Below are 26226 nucleotides of genomic sequence, written 5' to 3' on the forward strand. Positions count from 1 at the left end.
GGTGGGCCCAGAGCAGGCGGGCTCTCCGGGCCCACCAGGCCCCTGCCTTCCTGCCCACAGGGAATGTCAGGGCTGCGCGTCTCCACCTCCCCCTGGGCTGTGAGCAGCCTTGGAATGGGGAGCTTGGCACACGTGAGGTTCCTGGGGACACGTCTTTGCAGCTTTGGCGCTGCCTGTCACCTGGACGAGGAGACAATTTGGAGCCACCCCTGCTAAGTCCACTCCCTTAGTTCCGAGGATGAGCTGGGGGATGGGTGAGCGCCCATGTGCTGTGGGGCCTGGTCAACGTGGTTTCCTGCCCACAGGGAGGGGACGGGGAAGGGTGGCTAGACCCCTGGCGCCATGTGTCCTCTGGGCTGCGGACAGGTGTGACCCACTTTCCCCACTGGGGGTGCCCCAGGGCCCCAAGGAGATACACAGCTCCCCCTAGAACAAGAACAACAGCCACAGACTAACAAGCAGCCGCCCAGGTGCCTGAAGAGCCAGGATGCCCAGGGATGGCTCGGTCACTGCTGAACTGAAGCTCCTGGCCAAACCCGGGATCCGGCGAGAAATAACGGCCGCGCGGAGTCGGCCGCCTGGGACCACATTGCAAACTGTCCTCGCACGTGCGTGTCTGTGTTGGTGTCACCCACGGGGCCCAGGGTTTACTTGCTGCTCTTTGTTTGTGTTTAGACAGCGTGTCCGTGAGGCCTCCAGGCAGGAGCAGCAGCACACCTGGGCGTGCTGTCCTCTGTGCCCTAAGCACAGGTACGCTCCTGGTCCCGTTTCTCCACCCCCTGCCCCGCCCACTCCGACAGAAAGGCAGTGAGCAACCTATATAGATCCAGAGACAGAGAAGCATGGCATAGACTGAGGGTCCTCTGGGGGAGGTGGGGGAGGGTGGGTGGGTGCGTGGGGAATGATCAAGCGAGACTTGGATGCGTATATGCATAACCCATGGACACAGACAATAGTGTGGTGCGGGCCTGGGCTGGGGTGGGGGCGGGTGGGGGCCAGAAGGGGTCAATGGGGGGAAAGGAGACATCTGTAGTATTTTCAACAATAAACATTAAAAAAAAACCCACCACTTTAAGACCTTTCCAAGGAAATAATGCTTCAGGCCCATAATCACAAGTGAGCCATTAACAGGACACAAATAGTTTCCATTCTTTGGAAATAAAGCAATAAGAGCACCCAGACAACCACTGACGGTTCAGAGTCTGAACAATTTTCCTTTCCTCGTCTCTGTTGCCTAGAAACTTCTCCTTAAAACCAGTTACCTTTTATGTGCCTGGTCCTATGTGCAAATTATCAAAATATTTCCTCTTTTCTTGAAAAACAAAACAAAAAAAAGCGTTTCACTTACTCTTGTCGATATCGCCACACCCAGCCCCTGGAGATGAATGCAGACAACTAACATTGGAAAGTGAAAATGGCTTCTGTTACCAACGTTCAGAACGACTGTTATGAAATGTTGGATCTTTTACTATTTTTTTCCACATTCACATGCAGTGTTACGAACCTGGGCTCTAGCGGAGACCTGATTCTGCACTCCGTCTGCAGGGCCCCCTGCATCTGGTCAACCCTTTCACTCTTCCATCTCCCACAGCAGCCCCCGAGCCAGACACCTGCCCGCCCACCCTGCCCCCCCGGGAGGAAAGATGGACAGTATCAGAGTCCAGCCAGGACCTTCTGGTTGAATTCCAAAACAAGTCAGACTCAATGCAATACCCAGCTCAAATGGGACTGGTTGGAGATGATAATCATTTGGTTTGACTTCTTTATTTTGACCCAATCTATGATGCCTTATTTAGACATATCTATGCCAGCTAGCATCTCTCTCTATATACATATACACACACACACACACACACACACACACTCACACACACACACTAGAGGCCCAGTGCGTGAAATTCGTGCATGGGTAGGGTCCCTAGCGGCAGCCAGCCGGGGCCTTCCTTCATTCCGCGCCGCCCCCTGCTGGTCAGCGCATGTCATAGCGAGTGATCAAACTCCCCATCAGTTGAACTCCCAAGGGGACACTTTGAATAATAGGCCTTTATATATATAGGAGTGTGTATATGTGTGTATGTGTGTGTGCCCTTGAATCAGTGCTGGACCTTTCCATTTCATTTTTCCCACAATTTGCAGAGATAATAATATAGGATTTCAAGTGTATGTATCAGAAGTAGCTGATTGGGAAATGCTTCTTCTTAAAGAAATCCTCAATAAACACTTTCCTCTCTTTATTTCACCTGTGGCCCTCACTCTGGTTACTTGGGGAAAAAAAAAACGCTGAAATGCTTTCTGAAAGTAAAAGTTAATTTTAAAAATAAGTCAGAGCCCTTTGGTTTTTTTCCTACGACTCTGTAATGAGCTGCCCTCCTTACTGGGGACAGATATTTTATTAACTTCTCCTCCCTGGCTTTCCTAATGCGCAAGTCTTGTCTCTCACATTTAGAAAAATAATAACTTTCCTGGCTCTCTCCGCCTTGAAGGCTAGAACCAACATTTCAAAAGCTGGTGTCTGATAAACAAGAGGGGAGGGGGTTGCTATAAACAACAGGAGTCCGCCAAGAAGGCTAGAGAAGAGTAACAAAAGGTAACATCAAATGTTGGGCCCATCCCAGCCGGCGTGGCTCAGTGGTTGAGCGTCGACCTAGGAACCAGGAGGTCAGGGCTCGATTCCCGGTCAGGGCACATGCCCGGGTTGGGGGCTCCATCCCCAGTGTGGGGCCTGCAGGAGGCAGCCGATCCATGATTCTCTCTCATCATTGATCCCTCTCTCTTCCTCTCTCTCTTCCTCTCTGAAATCAATCAAAATATATTGTAGAAAAAGAAATATGAAAGCAAAACCCAGCAGAAACAGTCCTAAAATTTGCAAGGTTTTTGTCTTGGGTAAGAAAAACAACAGAAAAAAAGAGGGGAGCAGGGCGCTGGCGTTTCCTCTTCATTTCAACCCTTTCAGCGCTAGTTGGCGTCTATACTACGGACACGCGCTCATTTATTAAAATAAAATACAATTTTAAAATTCAACCTCAAAGAGATCTCGGCAAAGGCAACGTGGCTCCACCTCATTAGTAACCAAATGAAGAGGTAAATTAAAAGAACAATGAGGTATCGCTTCCCCTCGCGAGGCTATAAAACGTGGAAGGAGTCACCGGAGCGAGCGTTGGTGCGGGTGTGCGGAAACGGGTCCTCAAACACTGGGTGGGGGTATACAGTGGTGCCACGTTCTCAGAGGTGGGTGTGGCCGTTTCTATCAGAATTTTTAAAATAGGCATATCCTTGTACCCGGAAGTTTCACTTCTCGGTCCCTAACCCTAGAAAAGTTCTTGTCGTCAATGCAAAGTGGCCCAGACCAGGATTTTCACCGCATAGTCATAGTAGAAAAAAAAAAAAAAGTTAAAATCATCATAAAGGTCCATCAATAAGAAAATGACTTGATCGGCTCCGGCCTATTCACGCCATGGAACTCAATGTACTGCATGGTAGAGGAGGTAAGCCTTCCACGTGTTGTCACGGGAAGAACGCCTACACATACATGGGTAAGTGAAGACAGCGAGTTGTGGGTTAGGCACCGTGAGATGGAATCGCTGTCTATCTGTGAAGTCTGAAAGGGCATCCTTGATCGCACATGGTGGCTTCCTCTACGGAGGGTACTCTGATGGGAGAAGAAAGGGAAGACATGGGAAGAGAAGGCACCTCAAGGCTTCATCTAGCAGCAGAGTGGGACCCGGGTTCTCGACCTTAATTCGTTCCCAAGGGCTGTTCTGTTCGAGAAGGGATTTGTTCAAAAACAGAATCATTTTTTTTTCCCCATTAGAAATAATGTGAATTGAATCAGTCTGTTCAGGACCCCCTAGGGATTCCCTGTTTTAACCTTTCTTATCTACAGGATACGTCGAATGTAGTTTAATATACGAGCAAACACTTCTTTTCTTAAATTTGTCGGACCACCCCCTACTATCCTTACAAGAAATCACTTTTAGCGTTGGGTCTGGGGGTGTCTTGAAGTTCAGCGGGCGGCACCTTTGCTGGTTCATATATCCCTGCCTCTCAAATGCTGTCCCAGGCTCACTGCTCTTCATTTACCCAAAACCAACAACAGCCTTTCTGCCTCTTCCGTGGCCGTGATCATGGATCGTTGCTTTCACACCCTGAGCAACAAACCCCAGCACTCCGGATGGCCTCTTTACATTGTAAAATTGTGCTCATCATTGATTTTCCAGCCACAAAAGCACCCTCGCCTTTGTTTGTTGCCTGAGAGACTCTTCCTGTCGGTTCGAAAACCGAAATTTTGTTCGACAACCGAGACTCCCTGAACAACTTGGTCGAGAACCGAATTGAGATGGGAGATCTTCGAGGAACGACGAGGTCTGACCGTGCAACTTCAAAGTGTACGTACGAACAGATTACAAACTCAAGGAAAATGTCAGATAAGCCAGCTCCTAAATCAGTGGTTCTCCACCTTCCTAACGCCGCGACCCTTTCATACAGTTCCTCATGTTGTGATGACCCCCAACCATAAAATTATTTTCGTTGCTACTTCATCACTGTCATTTTGCTGCTGTTATGAATCGTCACGTAAATATCTGATGTGCAGGATGTATTTTCATGGCTACAAATTGAACATAATTAAAGCATAGTGATTAATCACAAAACAGTATTTAATTATCTATGTGTTTTCCGATGGTCTTAGGCGACCCCTGTGAAAGGGTCGTTCGACCCCCAAAGGGGTCACGACCCACAGGTTGGCGACCCACAGGTTGAGAACCACTGTCCTAAATTAAACAAGAGGCCCAGCTGGAGTTCTATCCCCACGTGGAACGAGCAGGTTCCCCTCAGGGAGGTCACGGGCGTGTAATGCGTGCAAACAATCCGAGGCAGTGATGAAAACAACCTGTTTTTCACTTCATCTACTTTCGAAATGTTTGTTTTAATTGGATGATCAGCCGGTGCTGTGAAGGATGCGCCGGCAGACATAAATTACCCTTTGAAACCACTACTTGGGAAAAACACCGCACACAGCGCTAATGTAAACAAAGCCAAACATAAGAACACAATCCCAGTCCAACTCTGCAATTACCGTCAGGATGAGATGCATTCAGTCCAGCGCTAGGGCAGCGAACCCTTTACTGGGCTGGACTCACCTGCCTCTTTTCCCAGCCCGGGGCCTGCTTGACTCGAGAAACTACGGCGAGTGTTGCGTCTGGCCAAGGCGTCCTGGGGACGCGCACACGGGGGCCCTGGTTCGCAGCCTGCGTTTCAGGCAAGCAAGGGCCTTGTTGCTTTGCTCCATTATGATTTTTTAAAATATATTTTTATTATTGATTTCAGAGAGTCAGGGAGAGGTAGAAACATCTATGATGAGAGAGAATCATCGATCGGCTGCCTCCTGCACGCCCCTTACTGGGGATCGAGCCCACAACCCGAGCATGTGACCTCCTGGTTCATGGGTCGACGCTCAACCACTGAGCTACCACGGCCGGGCTCCATTATAATTTGTTAAGTTCAGACACAGAAGATGCCTGCCCCAAGTCCTTGCAAGCCAGCGAGGGCTGCCTGCAGTTGTTGCTGAACGGGGGGGTCGGGGTGGGGGTGGGGTAGGGTGGGAGGGGAGGTAAAACGAGAAGTCTTTTCCCCTCCATCCAGCACAAGGCTCCCAGTCAGGACGGAGAGAACAGCGTTGCCCATGCCAAGTGCGAGAGCAGGGTACGTTTCAGGAGGTCAGCGTGTAATTACATGGTCAGGAATTTCCCTCCTCCGAGCCCTGGGGGAATAAGACACCCCACTCAAACCATGTCAGAGGAAGAGCTGAAATACCCTGGCCAGGAGCCAGGAGCCAGGAGCCAGGAGCCAGTGTGGGGCCCTGTCTGCTCTCCCTTGCACAGCCGGGAAGTGACTCCCATCAGATGAGGCTGGTGGGTGTGGAACTGGAGAGCAAGGGACCGGCAGCGTTTGCACGTGGGCCTGGGGTTCCTTTTGGCTACGCAGGCAGCGTTTGCAGACGAGAGGAAAGTAACTGCTCCCTTTTTCAATAAAACGCTCATCCATTGCAAATTGTTCCCAAAACATCACAAGAAGGAAAATTAAAAATAAAGACCTCCCCATTTCTCTTGTCCTGGGCCACAAGTTCAAGAGCTCAAAATGAATTTTGCAAATAGCTGCTGCACCTTCTCAGGGCTTCTCTGTAAACAGAGAGGGACAAACACCAACCAACAGCAAAGAACACTCTGGGGCGAGCAATGGAGAGAGCTTGTGGCTGTCGCCCTGACATAACCGGACCCGCTGCAGTGGGGCCCTCACTGTGGTCTTCTCCAAGGAAAGGAACATGCTGCATAGGTGCCGCGTTCTAAAATGGGTGCGGTTATGTTTCATGTGTTTAATCACCACAGCAGGCGCTAGGAGGCATGTGTGACAGGAGGGGAAACTGAGGCCCAGGCCAGCCAGTCCACAGGGAGCAGAAACAAGATACAAAACTCCGGTCGTGAGGACCCCACTGGAATCTCACTTACCAGGGTCAGGCGAGCGGGAGTACCCTCCACGGCTGGAGAAGCTGCAGTGGACATGCTGGCGAGAAGCTGGAGGTCATGACATGGCAGTTCTTCCTTTCAGCAGCCCCAATGGGGGGGGGGGGTCCCTGAAAAAAAGATGCTCTACCCTTCGCTGTGGCCCCGCCCCTTCCTGCTGCTGGGCATTCTGTCCTGCCCCAGACCCTGCCCTCTGCTTTGGCCCACCCCTTCCTGCTGCTGGGCATTCTGTCCTGCCCCATACCTGGCCCTTCGCCCTCTGCCTTCAAAGCCCATTCAGTTTTCCTCCCCCCACCTGTGGGTATTCAGTTCTTCCTCAACTCCCCCGTGGCTTCCTGTGGATGTGGCCACCCTCTGCCCAGGGTCATGGTTAGCTGTGAACGTGCCTGCACCCCCTAACCCCCTAGAGATTAACGGAAAGGCCAAGGCCTTCCAGGGTTTTCCAAATCTCATGTCTCAGCGAAGTCATCTGCATGTGTTGGCGGCGCACACGTTGACGTTCACTGACCTGAATTGCGGTTGGTTGGCTGGGAGAAGGCTATGTAGGTAATAGCACAGTTTTCTAATACTTAGGCTACGTACCGGTGATTTTCATCATCGAGAACACTGCAAACCTCGGGGATGGGGGACAGAGAGGCAATTATCGAACATCTCCCTGGGGAACAGCTCAGGAGCCTTACACACCCCAACAGGAGCAAGGCAAAGGGCCCCACCGCACCCGGAAATCATAGAGGACTGTGTCTGCGAGCCTCAAGTAGTCCCAGGAGCTCACTCCCATACACATGCCAGATCCATGCTGACCATCACCCCTCGGGGACACCAGCTTCCGTAAGTCTGTTCCTCCCTTGTGCCTAATGAGTGTGTTTCTCCCGCTGCCGCTGCGGGTGCTGATCCGGGTGCCCCGGGTCCGTCTCGGGAAGGCCCTCTGCCGTTTCTGAGGTTCCTCTGTCAGACTGTTGTGTCCCTGCGTCCTAGGAAGGTGACGATCTCAGGGGAGCACGCTGTCGTTGTGAGCCGCAGCATACACCATGCCCTCCAGCACAGGACGATGCGTCCCTGTGGGAGGCTGTACCGGTGTTCCTGACCTGGGAAGCCTGGCTACAGGCAAGTGCGTGAGCGGGGTTGTCAATCAAGGACCTTCCGGACCTAGAAGTCCATACCCTTACCCTGTCCTCCGATTGTCTCCCAAGACAAGTGGCAGATAATGAGTCAGGAGGGTGTGAGGACAATCTGAAGGGCCTCCTAAGCTTTGTGGGGGGTAGAAAGGGCTCCCAGGAGAAGGATGAGGTGGAGGGTTTCGAGTATGTGGGCAGGACCCATGGTCTCTCCCTGCACGACAGTGGAAAGACCAAGCCCCCAGGCCTAGGCTCCCGAGGCACCTAAAATCCTACCTTCAGCAACATCTACTTTTGCCTTCAATTCTGTAGAGGTGTGGCCGCGGGAAGCCCCTGATGCAGAGGCAGCCACGTGCTGGAGAGGAGCTAGTGGTCCCTCCTCCCTCCCAGGGTGCCGGGCTGCGTGGGAATCTGAGTCTGTTTTCACAAGGAGGCCGGAGCGCGCGTCACACTGCGAACACTGCCCGAGTGATGGGCCCTTGGGGAATGAGAAATCCAGTTCAAGTCCACAGAGGTCTCTTCAGTGTGTGTTACGCGCCTGTCACCGCGCGGGGACTTAAGGCACGTTCCACTTACTCATCAAGAGGCGTTGAGACGCTGGGGACCTTTGTCCCAGGCCCTTTTCTGACCTTGGAATTTACGTGACCATGTGGCAAAGGCCAGATGAAAGCTATGATTTATTACCAGGGACCAGGAAAGATCAAGTGTCTGCCCCTTAGGTGGGCTGGCTGCTCTCACGGGGACATAACCTTTGAGAAAGCTATTTGGGCTCCTCACCACCCGGAGACACAGAAATCACACACTTCTTAACAAGGGACGTGGCCCGGCCAGTGTGGCTTAGTGGCTGAGCGTCCACCTAGGAACCAGGAGGTTCCATTCCTGGTCAAGGGCACATGCCCGGGTTGCGGGCTCAATCCCCAGTGTGGGGTGTGCAGGAGGCAGCCGGTCAATGATGCTCTCTCATCATGGATGTTTCTATCTCTGTCTCCCTCTCCCTTCCTCTCTGAAATCAACCAAAAAAATATATTTAAAAAAATAACTCTTGGATCCAAAGTATCAGCAGCGATGAGGTGGGGCAACCCCGACTTACACCCTTCTACGCCTCCTGGGACTCTCATGAGGAGAATGACAGCGTTTGCCTGTTCCCTACCATCCATCTACGCCTTTGAAAGTCATAGATGGTAATAAGTCTTGGAATCTCATGAAAGGAAAACGTATTATATGAAGAAGAAAGATATAAAGAAAACTGGAAAAGTGGGGGTGGGGAGCTGTAAAGCGAGTGTGCCCAAGAACCCCAGTATCTTTGGGCTACGAGGGTGTCCTAAGGGCGCGTGGTTATCCTACCTGGAGAACTCACCTGGAACAGCTGGAACGGGGGAATTTAGTGAGGGTCCGTGTGGGGCCACGGGACAGCACCAGGATGTGCAGCCGGAGGTGGTCCATCCTGTCCCTGGGCCCTGCCTCAAAGGACACACGTGCGCGTGACGGGCGGATGTTCTTCTGGGAACACCGTCCGGCCCCGCCGCCAGCCAAGGGTGTCCTTGAGCACCGTACAGGCGGTGTTCACCCTCAGCAAACCCGCGGCCCGGCTCCCAAGATCACATTGGATCCTACGGTCTCTGCACAATATTGGACTTGACCGCCTTCAACCTTGACCTTTATATTCAACACCCTTCCCTGCTGATGTGAATATGTGGTGCTGACTTAAACCTGAAGGATTTCAAGGAGGGTGGACACATCGTTTTCCGACTGCGAAGGTGACGTGATCTTTGTTCACGTGTTTAATTGTCATTCCTTGATAACCTCCAATCCAGGACCGTGCTTACTCTGAATGGTTATCTAGTTGTATTATTTAAAGACTAGAGGCCTGGTGCGCGAAATTTGTGCACTGGAGGGGGGGGGGGCGGGTGTTCCCTCAGCACAGCCTGCACCCCCTCACAGTCTGGGACCCCTCGGGGGATGTCCGACTGATGTTCTGCTGTAATGGTCGCTTAGGCTTTTATTAAATAGATTGAAAATTCATTGCAATTAGGGAACAGCCTTGCAAAATAAAATGCGGTGGTCACTGCAAAAAAATAAAAAAAGGAATGAATCCAGTTCAGACGAGAGCACGGGTGTTTTATAACTTTATTTGAGAAGAGACCCTACATAAACTATGTCAGGAGGATACAGTCTACACACGATTTCATCACTCAGTAAATGGAGTCGTTAACGTAACACTGAAGATATGATACCATGAGGGAGACGGACGGACGGACGGACAGATGGCCGAGGGGTATTTACAACGCTCGCGCACGCTCTATTTATACCGGAGGTGGGTATATACATATATACATGTACATGTGCATATACATACATAGGGCCATACATACACACACATATATACATATATATGTATAAAATGTTTTTCGACAGAAACCAAGAAAAGGGTGTGCCTTCGGGTAGCGATTACCCACTGGAAAGTGAAGAATGGGCGGGTTTTCATGAGCTTCATGGCGCTAGGCTCCGCCCCCACATGGCGTTAGGCTCCGCCCCCACATGTCCCGCCAATGCCGATCGGTTCCCACGAAGACCCACGTTGGCTCGGGGTGGAAGCGTGAGGGTGGAGGATGGGGTGACGGGGGCGGGGCCGAGAGTGGAGGACATGCACAGTGGGAGGAATGACCTTTGGTGACACCGTTACATCATCCTTGTGTATTAAACATAAGTTATTAATGCGATTTAAAAAAATAATTTTTCTGTTTTCTTTTGAGGTCCGGGGAGGAAGGACGGGTGGGGCTGGGAACCCAGATGGGAGAGTTCTTGCCTTTTCAACACATCCCTCGATATGGACTGACAGCACGCCCCCCTACCCTGGGGCCCCCTGACCAAGGTAGAACCCACTGATTTGTTTATTTTTTTGCATAAAGAACACCTTTACATGAGAATTTGACGTTGCCCGTGAGCCTCTTCTCCAGAGGCAAATACAGTCATCATGTTCACGAAAGCGATTCTCCAAGACTCACCGGGAAGCAAATAAACTGAGCACAGTCAATGGGGTTAGTGTCCTTAAAAAAAAAAAAAAAAAAGACATTCCCTCAAAGAAGGGGCACGATGGGTGAGCCCCAGGTTTGCTAAAATCCTCAGCTGCCCATTGTAAGTCAATAACTTTGGGATCCAAATGCTAGGAAGCCAGCATGACCAACACTTTCCAGCAGCCTGGGGGTGGGAATGGGGAGGGCAACAGACCAGCATGATGGAGGGAGATTTCTCAGTCACGAAACAGAACCGAGGAACAATCCATGGAGGTGAAAAGAAATGCAGTTGAGCACGCCTCGACGCTGCCCCGGCCAAGGTCTGCGCCAGCGAACGCCCGCTTGGCAACCGTGTGTCTTTCCACTGCTAAGCTTCTCCCAAGCTCCGCCAAGTGGTGGTAGCTTTTTTTTTCTTTCTTTCTTTCTGAACTCTGTAAGATAACCTTGGCCTGAGAACCAGTGTGTGCACGCGTCCCAGGCCCACATGCCACGCACACCATGTTCAAGGTCAGATGGCCAATATATGAATACGAACGTGGACACACACACACACACACACACACACACAGGATCAGACGAGAGAGAGTCACGTTACATATATTTAGTACAGAAAGCTTCGGGGGGAGGGTGGAAATCAGCCACAGCGGCACCCGAACTCCATTTGCAAAATTGCTCTCGGGGAACACAGCGTCCGGCCGGAGCGCGGAGCGGGTGCCGGCTGATTTGCCAGCCGCCCGGAGGCTGCTCGGGACATCAGCCTGAAGACGAGGGGACATGTGATGTCCAGTAGGAAACGAATCTGTGTACAGCATTTACAAGGCAATAAATCCTTCCTTTCCCTCCAAATGAGATATGTAAAGTAGCACTTAGTTTAAATACAAGTTTTCTTCTGCTTTTAGACCTAGCCGTAAAAAGCCATTCATGCAAAAAATTACCTCCAGTCGGCGCTGGATGTTTGAAGGACACTTCTCCTGAAAGCGGGTCCCTTTCGCGTAGGGAAGGGGAAAAAAAAAATTCCACTCGGGACAGCCAGCCGCGGCTGGGAGTGGAAAATGCAAGACTTTGGTGTCTGTGGGGCATTTGCCTTAAGAGCCCAGACGTGTCGCTGAGCTCGCCTCCGTGGAGGCAGAGGGCTAGACGCGCCCTTGAAAATGTTAGGAATTGTCCAGAAAAAGTACTGGGAACCTCTCCAGGGATTTATTCTCTAGCCTGCTCCCTCCTGAGGCTCCTACGGACATCCCCTCTCCTTCTAACGACGCAGCCCCGCCTCAGACCACCATTCCCGGCCCGTGGACCAGTTGATTCCCATCAGTCAACTCCCAACTCCTTCTTCTCTGTTCTGACGGGAATGCCCAGTTGGTCCTTCCTGTGCATATAGACCCTAACCTAGGTTTGTCCCTTAGTTCTAATAGAAAACAAAGCTCCTATTCTAAAGGACCCTCAGAGAGGATTGTTGACCCTGCCCTCGTCAATAATCCAGAGAGATGCGTGCCTCTTTCTCATGGCGGGTGTGAGCGCTGGAACGGGAAGCCCGCAAGAGGATGAGGGGTGGGGGAAGCATGGCGTCCGGCCCCTCGCTCGCTCCAAGGTTAAACATCGCCGTTCCAGACCTGGGTGTGTGAGCCCAAACCTCTGGCCTGCTGTCTCCACCTTATAAGGCACCCCCATGTCCTCACACGGGGTGGGGGGGCTGTTCAGAGCCCTGGGTGGTCCAGGGGCAGCGGGAGTGGAATCTATCTACCACCTGTAAACCAGGAGGGAGCGTTTAAGATGAAGTGTGCAGGGACCGCCTGGCCTCCCCGCATGGGGCCATCCTGAAACGAGCCGTGACAGCCGGGCAGGCACAGAGCAGCCTGACGCCGGTGCTCCTGCTGCACTCCCGTCCTCAGTGCACCCGCCAGCCTGGCCCGATGGAGGCCAAGAGGGGCCACGTGCGCTTTCCCCGGGATTGTTTAAGGCGTGGTGAGCTGCCGGACCACACGCGTGATGAAGGGGTGGCCACTGGCATGCAAAGCAGTGCCCAGCCCGAGTCTCCAAAAAGCCCCACAGCAGCAGCCTGGGGCTCGTTTCAGACCTCGGAGTTCACAGCGGCGGCTCAGGCCTGGGAGGTAGGTACCACCTCCAATGCACAGAGCGAACAAAGACCTGCACGTGGATGAGTGCGTCAATCATAAACAGGAGGGGGTTGCCTGTAAGCGGTCCCCCGCTGGGGAGAGGACAAGCCGAAGGTGCCTTGTGAAGACTGTAGTTGGGGGGTGCCTGTGCCCTAGGGTGTCTGAGTGTCTTTGTTTCCAGGAGACCACGGGGCGTGGCTTGGGAAAGGCTTAGCAGTGAATTGTCTGGGTGTGTGAGCCCAAACCCTGTCCTTTTCCTTAGGAGGCCAAGAACATGACAGAAACAGCTAAGCCTCCAGGCTTTGAATAGAATGCGAGATGCAGGCACTTGAACTTAAGAAGAAAGTCTTTTCGGAGGAGACCCCCGGGGACAGGAAGGGAAGAAAAACCAGGCCTTCCTGGCACAGGAAGTCCATGAGGACAGCCAGCCTTGGGTGAATGGAGGGGTGGTCGCTGTCCCTGGTGCTGAACAGAGACCCAGGAGTCACTGAGAAATGGGAGGAGGGAGAACCTGCCTAAGGAGCTAAGGAGCGGAAAGCTCTCAGCAGAGGCTGGCTCTAGGGGAGTGGCCTCCTAAGATGTTTGAGGAGCCTCATTTCGGCACCATTTTCAATGGAAGCAACCCTGAGGCCACCCTGGTTTCCCCGTGGGACAGAGTTAACACATCATCCTAACGCGGATGGGGCAGCACGTCCAACCACCTCCCCGTTCAGGCCCTGCTGGCACAGTCCCTCATGGGAGGCGAGGACCCCACAGCCTTAAGTGGACGGATTCCACACCAGGGTCTGCAGACACCGCCCACTGACACCTGCTCCCCGACACCCACTGCAGACACAGGACTGCTGTGCTGCTGACTGACCACACCCCGCAACACGGGCCTCTGGCTTCGTCTCTGCCCCTCATCTTATTGTCACGTTCTGAGAAACGGAGCAGAGGTCTTACTATGCTCAAGAGAAAGTCCAACCTCATAACCAATTCCTTCCTACCAGCTGTACCTCCCCACCCCCACCCCCTCCCCATACACACAAGAGATCTCAGAAAATCAAACCTACTTGAGAAAGAGTGCAATTCTTCCCCTAACTGCACCTGGAATGAGAGAGAGAGAGAGAGAGAGAGAGAGAGAGAGAGAGAGAGAGGACTGCTGTGTTCTCTCACATCCAGAGAGAGAGAGAATTCTCTTGCCCTGACTTGCTTGCTTTCATTTCCTTTTGACAATGCCCTTGAGCTCACTCGCAGGGCCCACACACAGAACCCAGAAGGTCCTCAGCTCTGCGGGTAACAGAAGCTTCACGCGGGCCATTCTGTGTTGCCTCCAGCTGCAATGGGCTTGCAGGAGCCTCCGCTTTTAGGCAAGAAATACAACCAATCTTTCCCAGCCTTGAAAAGACAATATTCTGCCCGGCAGCATGGCTCAGGGGTGGAGCCTCGACCTATGAACCAGGAGGTCGCAGTTCGATTCCTGGTCAGGGCACGAGAGGCAGCCAATTGATGATTCTCTCTCATCATTGATGTTTCTCTCTCTCTCCCTCTCCCTTCTTCTCTGGAACCAAATTTAAAAAACAAACACATACTTTTTCTTTTTTTAAAAAGTCATGTGCAGCATTGAGTCAGTTGCATCACACCTGACTGTTGCTTGAAGAGCTAAAGGAAATGACCTTCCAGAGATTTAACTCACTAAGAAGCCACCCCTGCCAGGTGCTTAGATGAGCGGCGGGTGACATCGAGGCTGTAATCTGGCCTCAGGACTGCTGGCCGGGCGGAAGTTCCCTTCTGGCGGATGCGCTTCTCAGCGGGCATCCCGGTCACACCTTCACTGGTTCGGCATCTGGACCCCCCCCCCCCCCCCCCGCTAATGATGGCCCTGGAAGGCACCTGGTACCGCTTCGGGCGCACTATCCTATTTACGGAGGCGGCTTCGCGTGGTCTTACTTTAAAAAACATCTAGATGTGCACACCCTCAGGACAGCAACAGCGGGGGGCGTGGAGCTCAGTGCAGCAGGAGATGCCATTTTGCTACGAATTGTCTGGGACCCCAGGCCTGCCAACAAAATCCACCCGCCGTCCCTTTTCAGTGACAGAGCCCAGCGGGCGGCACAGCCTCTTTCTGCGTGGAGTTTCGTGAAGGTTATTATCCATCCCTCAGAGAGGAAAGAGCCAGGGATGAGCTCGAGATACCGGACTCCGGGGGAGATTAAAGGGAGGTGCACCTCCAAGCAAGACACAGCCCCGCGGCGGCTCCCAGCTCAGCACGCAGCGAACCTGCCTGCCACCCTCACTGACCAGGGAGGGCTCTCCGCAGGCCAGGCCCCGGGGAGCCCGCAGAGCATGTGGGCAGCTGTGACCTCGTCTGGGGCTCACACTTGTGCACGGTTCTCTTGTAGATGAAGCAGCAAGAAATGGAGGGGCCACGGTCACACGGCAGGGAATTGGGAGCTCAGAAACCCCTGCCTCTCCTCCCATGGCATCCCCGCCACCTTATCGGAGACGGCATTTAAAATGGACCCTCCCCTCCCCCGGCCCCAGCCATCCTAAAGAAATGAGACTGAAAAAAAATTAGAAATCACTTTGGAACTATTCGAAGGGACCAAGGAGAAGAGGCAATACTGAGCCGGCCCGGGCTTAGGAGAAACAGAATATCTGTAAGCAACAGGGGGTGGGCTGGACGCGATGAGTGTGTTTCTCACGTGAACGTGGCCAGCCCACCACAGCCCATCACTGGGCTTTTCTCAGCCGAGGAAGGGACAGAGGCAGAGCATACACCACGATTTGTGGGCTACGGGGTCTGGTCTCCCAGCTCCTCCTGTGACTTTGAACTTTCACTTCATTTTCCCCAAAAGGGAAGCATGTTCTCAGGCTCAATTGTGTGCTCGGGGTATAGACCTCTGTGTGCTGTCACCGTCAAGGTCTCCTTTGATTGAAAAAGACTCTCACGCCTGCAGGATGTGGCTGCTGCTGCAATTCTGTGTGCATTCCACAGCCCCTCCGCGAAATAAACACTTAGCTGATACGTGGCGGGAGCTCCAGTTCTGAGGGACAGGGTGCACCCACCCTGGCGGGGGCCTGGGAGGAAAGAGGCCTGGTTTACCATATGGAGCAGCCGGGGAGCAGGCGGGGGGGGGAGGGAGAAAGCCATTGACATTGAAAGGAAAAGCTGTCTATGGCAGCTCCCCATTTCTAACCAAGTCAGAAGGAAGAAAAGGCTCCAAAAAGACAGACTGGGGCACTCTAATGGGCTCCTTGTCCCAGGGTCGCCCCTTCGAAAGCAGCCGGCAGGGTGCTAATGAGGAGCTAATCCCTTGGTCCAAGGGGCTGGAGAGAGACTGACACAAGGGCTGGAAGAGCAAGGAGGACTGGCCAGTGTGGCACTCCGGACTCTGCAGAGAGAGGATCCGGCTCATAGGGGTGGGGCTGGGGACAGCAGACAGAGGAAGCGTTCGGAGTCAGGGGGACATTCAAGGGAGAGCTGCAAGAGATGCATGAGCACAGAGGAAAATGGGGCTCGCCCCGTCGGCGTGGCTCAGTGAGCGTCGACCTATGAACGGGAGGTCACGGTTCGATGCCCGGTCAGGGCACAGGCTCGGGTTGCGGGCTTGATCCCCAGTGCAGGGCGTGCAGGAGGCAGCGGATCCATGATTCTCTCTCATCATTGATGTTTCTCTCTCTCTCTCCCTTCCCCTTTCTCTCTGAAATCAAGAAAAACATATTTTTTTAAAAATCGAAAACGGGCTGCATCTCCAGGGCGGGAACATTTGCACACTTGCTCTAGGTGAGGCCCGAGAAGTTGTGAAGGTAACTGGTCTGCACAGCGGTGAGAAACAGACAGCTTGCCCCATCACCAGAACCAGGGAAGGGCCATGCCGGCTACCAGCCGGCAGCTGCCCACTTCCTACTAAAGGCATTTCCACCGGCCCAGGTAATCAAGGTGACTTATCATCAGGCACCCACCCAGCCGCGCCCGGGCCAGCCGGCTCACTTCCAACCCGGCGCTCCCGTGTCCCGTGACGCCTCAACTTCCCCAAGGAAATCTAACCCTTCCACTCCAAGTCCCAGCTCAATGTGAATGTTTGGGTTTTATATCGGATTGTTTCAGCCCCAACAATAGGCCCAGCAACCATTTATAGTTGTACTATGCATTACTCGAGCCCAGATTCCATGCTCCACGCCCCCGTAGAAAACTGAAGTGAACTTGTGTTTAATTTCCCCGAGTGCGACCCGTCTCCGCCACAGAAAATTAATCCCATAAAAATCTGCGTCCGGGTTAGGTTGGGTTTTGTGTTTCTCCAAGAAAACGAATCCAGCCTTTACCTGGGAAGGTTCTGGAAACTCGGGATTCAGTCTTCCGTGAAGAAGCCCTAACTTTATAAATTCACAACGTCAAAGGCTGGGTGATGATAATTAAAAAACAAACAGTGAGCTACAGATCAATTTAAGAAAGCACAGGCCTGATTCACACTTATTGGTGAGCGCGCATGGGTGCGCGCATAAACACACACACACACGCACACGAAGATCAGTGGGAAAACACACTTGTGGCACATGGCCTTGCTGGACTGTAATGGAGCAATGGGAGTGTAGAGGCGTGTGTGTGTGTGTGTGTACGCACGCACATGTCCACGTGTCATACTTTGCACTGTGTCACTGTGTGAGCTTAAGCATCTAGAACAGAATACGACGCTGATCGCTGCTGGTAAGTAAAGATCAGGTTTGCTTCTGCGAGGCTGCGACATTACTTGGCCCAGAGGTCTGTTTTCCTAGTCAATAAACACAGTGTCTTTGGCTGCGAGCTGCCATTGCTCCGAAAGAAAGAGCTAAGACTGTACAAAGAGATTCTTGTTACTCGTCTCCCAGACAAGAAGCAAAGTGGGAAATAAATTTCATAGAGAATCAGAATTGGAAAAGCCGCGGAGAAATCTGTGCTCCGTCCTCCGGGGTGAAGCGTTCCAAAACCGCGGCGCGTTTCCCCCAATGCCCGACATCGCGGCAGACCTACGGGCAGGAGGCGCCCGCGGCTAAGCGAAGGGGCTTCGCTTCAGACTCCTGGTGTCCTGGACGGCCCTCGTTTGTAGAGAAGCTGTGACTCAGCTCTGAGGCTTCCCCTGGCCGCTGTGTCTCCACGTGGCACCACCAGTGAGTTGGAAAGGGCTCTGGGGATGCTGGGGCCACCACCCGCATGAGGAGAGAGCTGACAGCAGGGCCTGGGGGACAGCTGCATCCTCTGTCCCCACCAGCAGCAAAGAGGCAGGGCCCGGCCGGTGTGGCTCATTGAGCACTGACCCATGAACCTGTCAGGGCACATGCCCGGGTTGTGGGCTTGATCCCCCAGTAGGGAGCGTGCTGGAGGCAGCCGGTCCATGATGCTCTCTCATCACTGATGTTTCCATCTCTCTCACTCTCCCTTCCTCTCTGAAATCAATAATTTTTTTTTTAAAAAAAGGAGCTGGGGCTGCCTTGCTTAGAAGGAAACACCTGCACAGCCCAGGGCAAGCTCTCTGCCCATCAGAACCTGACACCCCACCAGGCCACCTGGCTGCAGCCGTCACCTGCTGCACGTGGACCTGGACAAGCTGAAGGCCTGGGAGCCCCGGGCTCCCGGATTCCTTATCAACCATGTCCCTTCGTGCGGCACCAGATACGCTGCAAAGCTGTGTGTCCTCTCGGAGTGGCTCTGTGCCCTCCCGTGCGGTCCCTGCGGGGTAAGCCAATGCCATGACAACCACTGTCACCCGGAGAGAAGGCCTGGCCCAGCATGGCGCTCAGACAGAGGTCGGTGCTCCCCTCCTACAGTCACATCCCCACCGGGGCTCCTCTGCCCAAGGTCACGGACCCAGAGTGTGTGGGTGGGGGAGGGAGAGGCGGCGGCCCAGGGCGGCCACCAGGTTCCAGGCGGGAGGCGCCCAGGCCCTGGCGGCATCTCAGTGAGCGGAGCGGGAGGCTAATGGAGATGTCGGCGCTGTCTGACACCCGCGAGCCACCGCAGGGCAGGCCCCTTCAGAAGCCCTAATGCAGCCGTCAATCCCACCCGCCCGCAGGAAATGAGAGTTTTCTGCTCCATGCGCCGGATCACTCGGCGCCAATTTCCTCCCTGTGTGAGGCCCACGCGGTTTGTGGGCCCGGGCTTCACCTCCTGTTAAGGCTCTCTCGGAGTCGGAGGGGCAGGTTGTCAGTCCCATGGAAGCAGGAGGATTGGAGCCAAAAGCAGAAAAAAAAAAAAGAAGAAGAAAAATGGAAGACAATCTTCTTTCCTGGGGTTTCCTTTTCGGCGGCAGAAAGCAGAAGTCCAATCATCCGGACCAGGTTTGTTTCTCTACCCCCGGGATGAAGGTCAGGTAGCTGTTAAGTGGAGACGGGACATGACACTTCGCCAAGAAAAAACAACAAAACGTTGAAGGAAGCTGTGCGTTCGAGTGTCTCCCAGTAGTTAGCTTATTTGTTGTGCTGCTGCTGTTTTTATGGCTCCCATGTGCTCTTCCTAAATGAAAGAATCGCCCCTGCCAGTGTGGCTCAGTGGCTAAGCATCGACCTATGAACCAGAAGGTCACGGTTTGAGTCCCGGTCAAGGGCACATGCCCGGGTTGTGGGCTCGATCCCCAGTAGGGGGCGTGCAGGAGGCAGCCGATCCATGATCCTCTCTCATCATGGATGTTTTTCTCTCTCTCTCTCCCTTCTTCTCTGAAATCAATAAAAATGTATCTTTAAAAGAAAAGAAAGAATGACTTCCAGACTTAGACTCCGGCGCTCCCATTTCTCACTGGGCCTCGGGGATGTTGCATTGGGAAGAACGTCAGTGAACACGGTGGATAGCCAGGCTCCCAGTCTACCCTCAGACTTCCAAGGGCGACGTCTAAATCTGTCACTGTCCAAAGTGAGAGGAAACCAATCGCTCCCGTAAGATGTTAAGCTGAACAGCAAGACCCGAGTGCCAAGCGCCCCTCAGACGTCCAACCGGCCTTTTGTCACTTCCGTTATCTTGACACATCTCCTGTTCGGAACGTCTGGCTTTGTCGGCCCTGAGTATCTCTCGCGAGCTACGTGCGGCCGGGCGCGGCGCACAGAGCCACGTTCACCGTGGTGATGAGGGAGAATCAGCGGAGCTTGCTGTCCTGCCTCTGAACGATGGGAGTCAACCCAGCCCACGGGGGAAGACCCCTTTGCGATGGCAAATTGCACAGCACGCTGTGTTGTAAGCTCGGACCTTAAAGAGGAAGGGAATCTCGTTTTCTGACTTTGACCGGGAATTCCAAGTACTGTGAGGAGCCTCCAGCCCCCAAGCTCCAGGGAGCTTCCCATGAAACAGAAAGGTGTCTATGCCCGCACAACTGAGACGGGGGTGGAGGCAGCTCCTGGTGCAAAGTATGGCTCTTGTGTAGGCACTCGAGGGGGCGATCCTCCAGAGAATGCACCAGGGAAACAGGCCGCCAGAAGCGAAGATGGAGGCCTGCGTGTGGAACAGCTGATGCTCACAGCCAAAGTCCTAACACCCATCCAGTGACGCTCACAGCCAAAGTCCTAACACCCAACCCAGTGACGCTCACAGCCAAAGTCCTAACACCCATCCAGTGACGCACAGACACACATCAGTGTAGTCGGCAATGCCTTTCAGAAACAGTGGGCGGTGTCACACCTCTCACAGCCTCTCTGCCCGTCCCTACCAGGGCCCGGTTCCCCCTGTAGTGGCGGTGACTGACATGGGACAGGATGTGGCAGGATCGGCTCCTGTGTGACCCAGACAACCAGCAAGAGTGGCTTCGGGATGCTCAGAGCGCTGTCGTCAGCATAATCTGACTCGGGGAGCAACGCATGACCCAGCTGCACAAGAAGACACGCTTCCCATCATGCCTTTCTGCGTGCCCCCGAGGCCAGGGCCTCTCTGGCTGCCTCCTCCCCGGGAAGCACAAGGCCCACGCCGACCAAGCACTGTGGGATCGACCTGCTGCTGGCTGCACGCAGACCTTCACGGACGCCCGCCGTTCCGATTGAATATACAGATACAGCGTAAAGGCATGGCGGCCCACACCTTCGCTAGTGAGCGCTCCAAAGCAATCCTGAAACATCTCCTGCAGCTCATGAGAGATCAGAATAATGATACAAAAACTTGGAATTTTTCTTAAAACCTATTATGTGTTGGCCAAAAAAAACAAAGTATTCAGTATTAAAAAAAAAATTGATGATGATCTAGGAACCAAAAAACATAGAGCCCACAGCACCAAGGTCTGGGTAAAGGTGCCAGTGTGCGCTAAGGCGAGTGCCAGCAGGCTGGCCCTCTGCCCAGGCTGACAGAAGACTCCTGGGGACACTTGGAGGCAGTCCTCCAGCTGCTGTGGGCACACGGGCTCGTTCAGCAAGCAGCTCTGAGCTGCTCCTTTGTTCCAGACTGTGAGCGACGCACCGGGGGGACCCCAGACCTCAGGAATGTCCTGGCAACAACGACAGCTCTACTCAGGATGATACTGCTGCTGTCCGGTTTGGAAAAGCGGGGCCAAGAAGCCATTCATCATTCCCGGATGAAGAAGAGCTATGGGGATAGCCTGCAACATCACACGCCGCTCCTGACAATAGCGGGGAAAGGTAACAGCCACTTGAGTTCAGATGGGCACCAGAGCCTGGCTGGCGTGGCTCGGTGGTTGAGCATCAACCCATGAATCAGGAGGTCATGATTCGATTCCTGGTCAAGGGCACATGTTTGGGTTGCAGGCTCGATCCCCAGTGTGGGGCATGCAGGAGGCAGCCGATCCATGATTCTCTCTCATCATTGATGTTTCTCTCTCTCACCCTCTCCCTTCCTCTCTGAAATCAATAAAAATATATTTAAAAAATAGAGAGCAGGAGAATGGGGTCCCTGGCTTATCTCCCCGGCTCCCCCCGAAAACCCCCTGCCAACATCCCTCAAGACTAAGTCACTGAGCCTTCCTCCTCCTCACTTGCCTTCTACAATCCATTTCCTGCCGTTGGTAACCTTTCTTCCTCCTCCTCGTCCTTACCCATCTTTCACTTTCTCTTATTTCTAACAACTTAAAAAAAAAAGTGGGACCAGAACGCAGAATTGTTTTTAAACTGAAAGGGACTCTAAAGATACCTAGTACAACCTCTCAAATGTCTCGGATGAGAAATCTGACCATGGAGAGCTTAGCTGACTGGACCAGGGTCACCGGGTCACTCGAAGGGGAGCCGGGATTCTGGTGGTCTTTCCACCCCTCCACACCCCACCTAACTCTCCCCACGTGCATCCTGCGCTCTCGGGCATGACCGGCTCCCTTGTGCTTCTGAGCTGAGCCTCGTGCAGCCCCCTAAGCTCTGCCAGCTCTCCTGTTGGTGGTGGTTTCTGTAGGATTTAGCACCAAAAAGATTTACACGGGTGTCGTCTGCGAGTGAGCATCGTGAGGAGAAGGGGACCGCTCAGCCTGAGCCGGGAGGACCAGGGGCCTTGCAAGGCTCGGGGAGCCTCGTCCGGGGTGATTTGTGCGTGATCTCTGCTGAGCGGAGGGAGCGGCAAGTCCTTGTCTCGTCGCTAAATGGGGCTCAGCGAGCCTCCAAATCCCACTCCCAGGTCAGGGCTGCGATCGGAGGGCAGCACGGGGGTCAAGTCCAAAGTAAGGACCTGGAGTGACCCTGGGCCGTGGCACCCTCCTCCCGGGTGGGCACCCAGCTGCAGGCCGCTCATGCCCAGTCCAGGAGGGGGCCTGGCCGGGCAAACAGGAGCAGCTGGCAGCCGGTGGAGGCAGCTCACAGGAGGCTACAGCCTCGCAGCCCCGCGGGCACGGCGTGTCGGGCTGCAGATGTCGGGATGCAGTGGCCTGCTGTGGCCCCGTGGGCCGAAGGGGGGTTGTTTCAAGACTCATTCAACCACAGTAGGCGCTTTAAAAATAAATAAGTGAATAAATAGGGGAATCTGTGCCAGTGCTTTTTGGGCACTTAGAGAGGCTGGGAGAGATGCACCCTGGGCCTGAAGTAGCCCCGGGCACCTGGGCCTCGGGATCGTTTGCAGTGATGAAGGTGGGAGGGAGAGAGGGCGTCCCCTTGGAGCCCAGCCCTGCCCAGGCCGATGGACCCTCAGAGGCAGTTGCCCCTGCCCCTCCCCCCGCCCCCATCAAGGCCTGGGAGAGCCATCCTGGAACTCCAAGAGGGACTGAGAAAAATGCCACAGTGACAGCGCTTAGAATCCAATGGTTTAAGAGGTATATGGGGCCAGAGGTCAGCAAGCACACCCCTCCTCTTGCAGGTGGGGAAACTGAGTCACAGCACGATGAGTCCACGCCCTGTCTCGCTACAGGAGGAGTACGCATGCCCCTCCCCCTCCAGAGCCCCCCAGCCCCCTCCATTCCCAGCGCTCTCCCCACCTCCTTCCCGATCCAAATCCCTGGATGGTTTCACTTGCCAAGGCTCACAGGCCACCATGTAAAGCAGACTCCACACAGCCCAGCAAGAGCAATAAGCGTGAGGCGCCCCCGCCCCCCGTCCGCCACCCTTTCTCTTCTGCTCTCACGACAGGCAGCTGACACTTTCCCTCGGGCCCCGGTGACCCGGTCCCGGCACACATCGCCCTGAGCCACCAGCCCGAACCCCGACTGCGCCCTGCAGGCAGCGCCACCAGCCCACAGCGCCCGAGGGCCTCCCGTGGAGGGGGTCACTGCCACAGGACAGCAGGGGAGTCAATCCAAAGCGCTCCCCTCAGAAGCCCTCAGGGCTGGGCACCGGGCACCGAGGAAACCCCCGACAAGCTCCAGCACCTCCCCCCGCAGCCCAGCTGAGCAGCCCCTCCCCACCCCTACAGCCCACAGTCCGAGCATAGCTCTTTTCTGTTAGAATGCAAACACATGTTGGTCTAAAAAAGGAAGGGAAATCACAAACACAGAAGTCAGTCCCGAGCTCCACACAGGGAGGCCCACGCTGCAGCTGACCAGGCGCCCCAATGAGGACGGTCCCTCCGGCAGACAGGGCAGGAGGCAGGCTAGAGGCCCCCGGAGGCCCCGATGGGCAGTGGCCAGTCGGTGAGGTGGATCTGTGCTTGGGGTGAGGTGGCCCGGAGGGGTGCACCCTGGCCTCCCCGGCAGGAGGCTCCGTGGGGCTGTGGTCCCAGCTCTGTGGCCCTCAGTCCTGGACAGCAGCAGCCGGGAGGGCAGGTAGGGGAGCAGGCGCCGGCCCAGGCGTCTCCTTCTGTCCCTGAGCAGGGCTCGTCCTCATTAGGACGCGGGGCCGGCGGCACTGGCCACGCACTGGCCTCTCCCAGAGGAGCCCCGCCCACACCCACCCCCACAGCGATTTCTCAGCCCCTGGGCATCCATGGCAGCTTCTAGGCAGGCAGACGCATCCATCCGCCCAGGGCCCGGAACGCGAGGAGCATGCCAGGGCCTGTGCCTCGGGTTCACCGTGGACTCGGGAGACGCCCAGGAGGTGGGGCCGGGATCCGGGGGAAGCAGAGGACCCAGAGGGGCGCATCTCATCGGGACCGACAAGGACGAAGTCTCCCGCTGCTCTGACCCTCTGTATCCACGTGTGGAGACCCCAACGCCCCGCAGGCCTGAGTGTGGGAGACGGGGCCCGGGAGTCCCTCGGGTGATGAAAAGGCAGGGCAGTGCCTCAAGGTGGGCTGGGGTCACAGCTCGCTCCTCGGGGGGCCTGTCAGTCCAGAAAGCCCGCCAGTTCTTGATGCTCCCAGGACAGACGACAGCCCCCTAGGGCGTGGGTTACACGGGAGACGCTGTGGCCGCCCGGACTGCGTGTCCTTGTTGCTCTTTGCTCAGTGTGTGGGCACCATCGCCGGCTCCCAGAGGCATCGGGACGACACTTTCCAGTAGAAAAAGGGTCTTGGAGGAGACGAAGGTTCTGGAAGAGGGAAGGCTTGGGGGCGTGGCCAGGGGAGACAGAGGCCCAGGTCCAGCGCTGTCCTTGCTGAGCACGGCCGGTGCCATCCACGCAGGCGCCTGTGCAGGGCTGGAGGGCACTGTGCAGAGGATCGGGGTCCACCCAGCTCCTCCCAGCCCCCGTCTCTGTGCATCGTCCAGGTCTTCCGCCCCGAAAAGCCAGAGCCGGGAGGCACGGGCCACAGCTTAAGTCAAAGGGAACTTGTGTCTGTGTTCGTCATGTTGACGATTTTCTGAGTTGTCGTAGTCCTGTGGTTTCTGTGTTAGCAGCTTCTCTGGGGATTAGAGAAGGGATCTCTCTGTAGATATAGATAGATAGTAGGTATATAAATATATATATTATATATCTATATATATATATAGACGCCAACTGCCTTACAGGGTTTCTTCTTTCCGTTTTTCAGTGTCGTGTGTGTAGCAGGCACTTGAGTTTATATGAAGATGTTCGCTTCGGTCAAGGGCGGGGAAGGGGCTGTGAGGTGGCGGGGGGCGCGTGAGGCTGGAGAGAGGAGGCAACAGGCGGGACTCGGTGACCGCGGCCGCCCGGGCCTACCCGAGGATGTCCAGGTAGATGGGGGTGGCCTTCCCCAGCGCGTGGAGGATTTTGTAGATCTCCTTGATGTTGAGCCGCTGCTGCGGCTCCCTCTGCCAGCAGCCCAGCATCACGTCGTACACCTCTTTGGGGCAGACGCGGGGCCGCTCCAACACGCGGCCTTGGGTGATGCACTCGATGACCTGGAAGAGCGGGGAGAACGGGGGCGTTACAGCGGAGCTCGGCCGGGCCCCCGCCGGAGGCCGCGGCTTCCCTGGTGGGTGCGGCGCGGGGCCCGGGACCCACGGCACAGGCCGCGGGCGGGGCAGGGGACAGAGCAGAGGTTCTCGTGAGTCCTGTGTGTGCGGGTGACGAGGACAGGGACTGGTGTGGCATCGCCAGGGGTGCCCACAGATGTTCCTGGTGCTCCGCCTCCCGGCCGGGCCTTCCTGGATAGACTCCCAGTGCCTCTCCTCTGACCTCGCTCCTGAAGCTGCTCCGGATGACCCGGATGACCCGGCTGCTTCATTGCCCCTCCCCCTCTGATGAGCAGCCTGACTCTGAAACCCCTTGAGGGAGCCTGGGACCACCTGGCCCCTCCGTGGCCGTCTCCCCCTGGGGTCCCATTTCCTGGGGAGCTCCCTCAGTCCCAGCCTCTGTGCCCCTCACCATGAGTGCCTCCACGCCTCGGCAAGGCCCATGCTCCCTGCTCTCTGCACTAAACCACGTGTGCCATTTAAATTCCCCAGCGCAAGGGGGTGCTCACAGGGCCCCGGTGGGCAGCCAGTGCACGCCTGACCTCACAGGAGCTCAGCATCCTCGCCTGCACGATGAGATCCACTGTCTGCTCTGACCGCCTCCTACCAGGGTTGTGGGGACCAAATGAGAACAAGAAGGGGGACCACATGGCCCCCATAATGCAGGGAAAGCCACAAAGAGGAGTCGGGGAACGCACAGCACGAAGGGCTGGCCCCACCCCAGCTGGGCATCTGGGGACCGAGCCTGTCACCTCTGGTGCATTTTCAAGTCCTCAAGGACCTTCTCTGCTGATGCTGAACATGTGAATCTTCAAGGT

The 26226-nt window shown here is 55.0% G+C and overlaps 1 protein-coding gene across 3 annotated transcripts in view; it reads right to left on the bottom strand.

Moving 5' to 3' along the window:
* Positions 1 to 23535: 23535 nt before the first annotated feature.
* Positions 23536 to 26226, bottom strand: part of NTRK3 (neurotrophic receptor tyrosine kinase 3) — a 215084-nt gene continuing 212393 nt past the window's right edge. For 2 of the 3 annotated variants that reach the window (XM_070400435.1, XM_070400434.1), the window contains one exon: positions 23536 to 25354. In XM_070400435.1, the coding sequence (XP_070256536.1) occupies positions 25169 to 25354 (186 nt within the window). In that variant the 3' untranslated portion in view covers positions 23536 to 25168. The remainder of the gene's footprint in view (positions 25355 to 26226) is intronic. The other variant, XR_011469144.1, reaches the window with a different exon arrangement.

This window comes from Myotis yumanensis, unplaced genomic scaffold (assembly GCF_028538775.1).
Source record: "Myotis yumanensis isolate MYYU_CA2020_CCGP unplaced genomic scaffold, mMyoYum1.0.hap1 SCAF_20, whole genome shotgun sequence".
Classification (NCBI taxonomy): Eukaryota; Metazoa; Chordata; class Mammalia; order Chiroptera; family Vespertilionidae; genus Myotis; species Myotis yumanensis.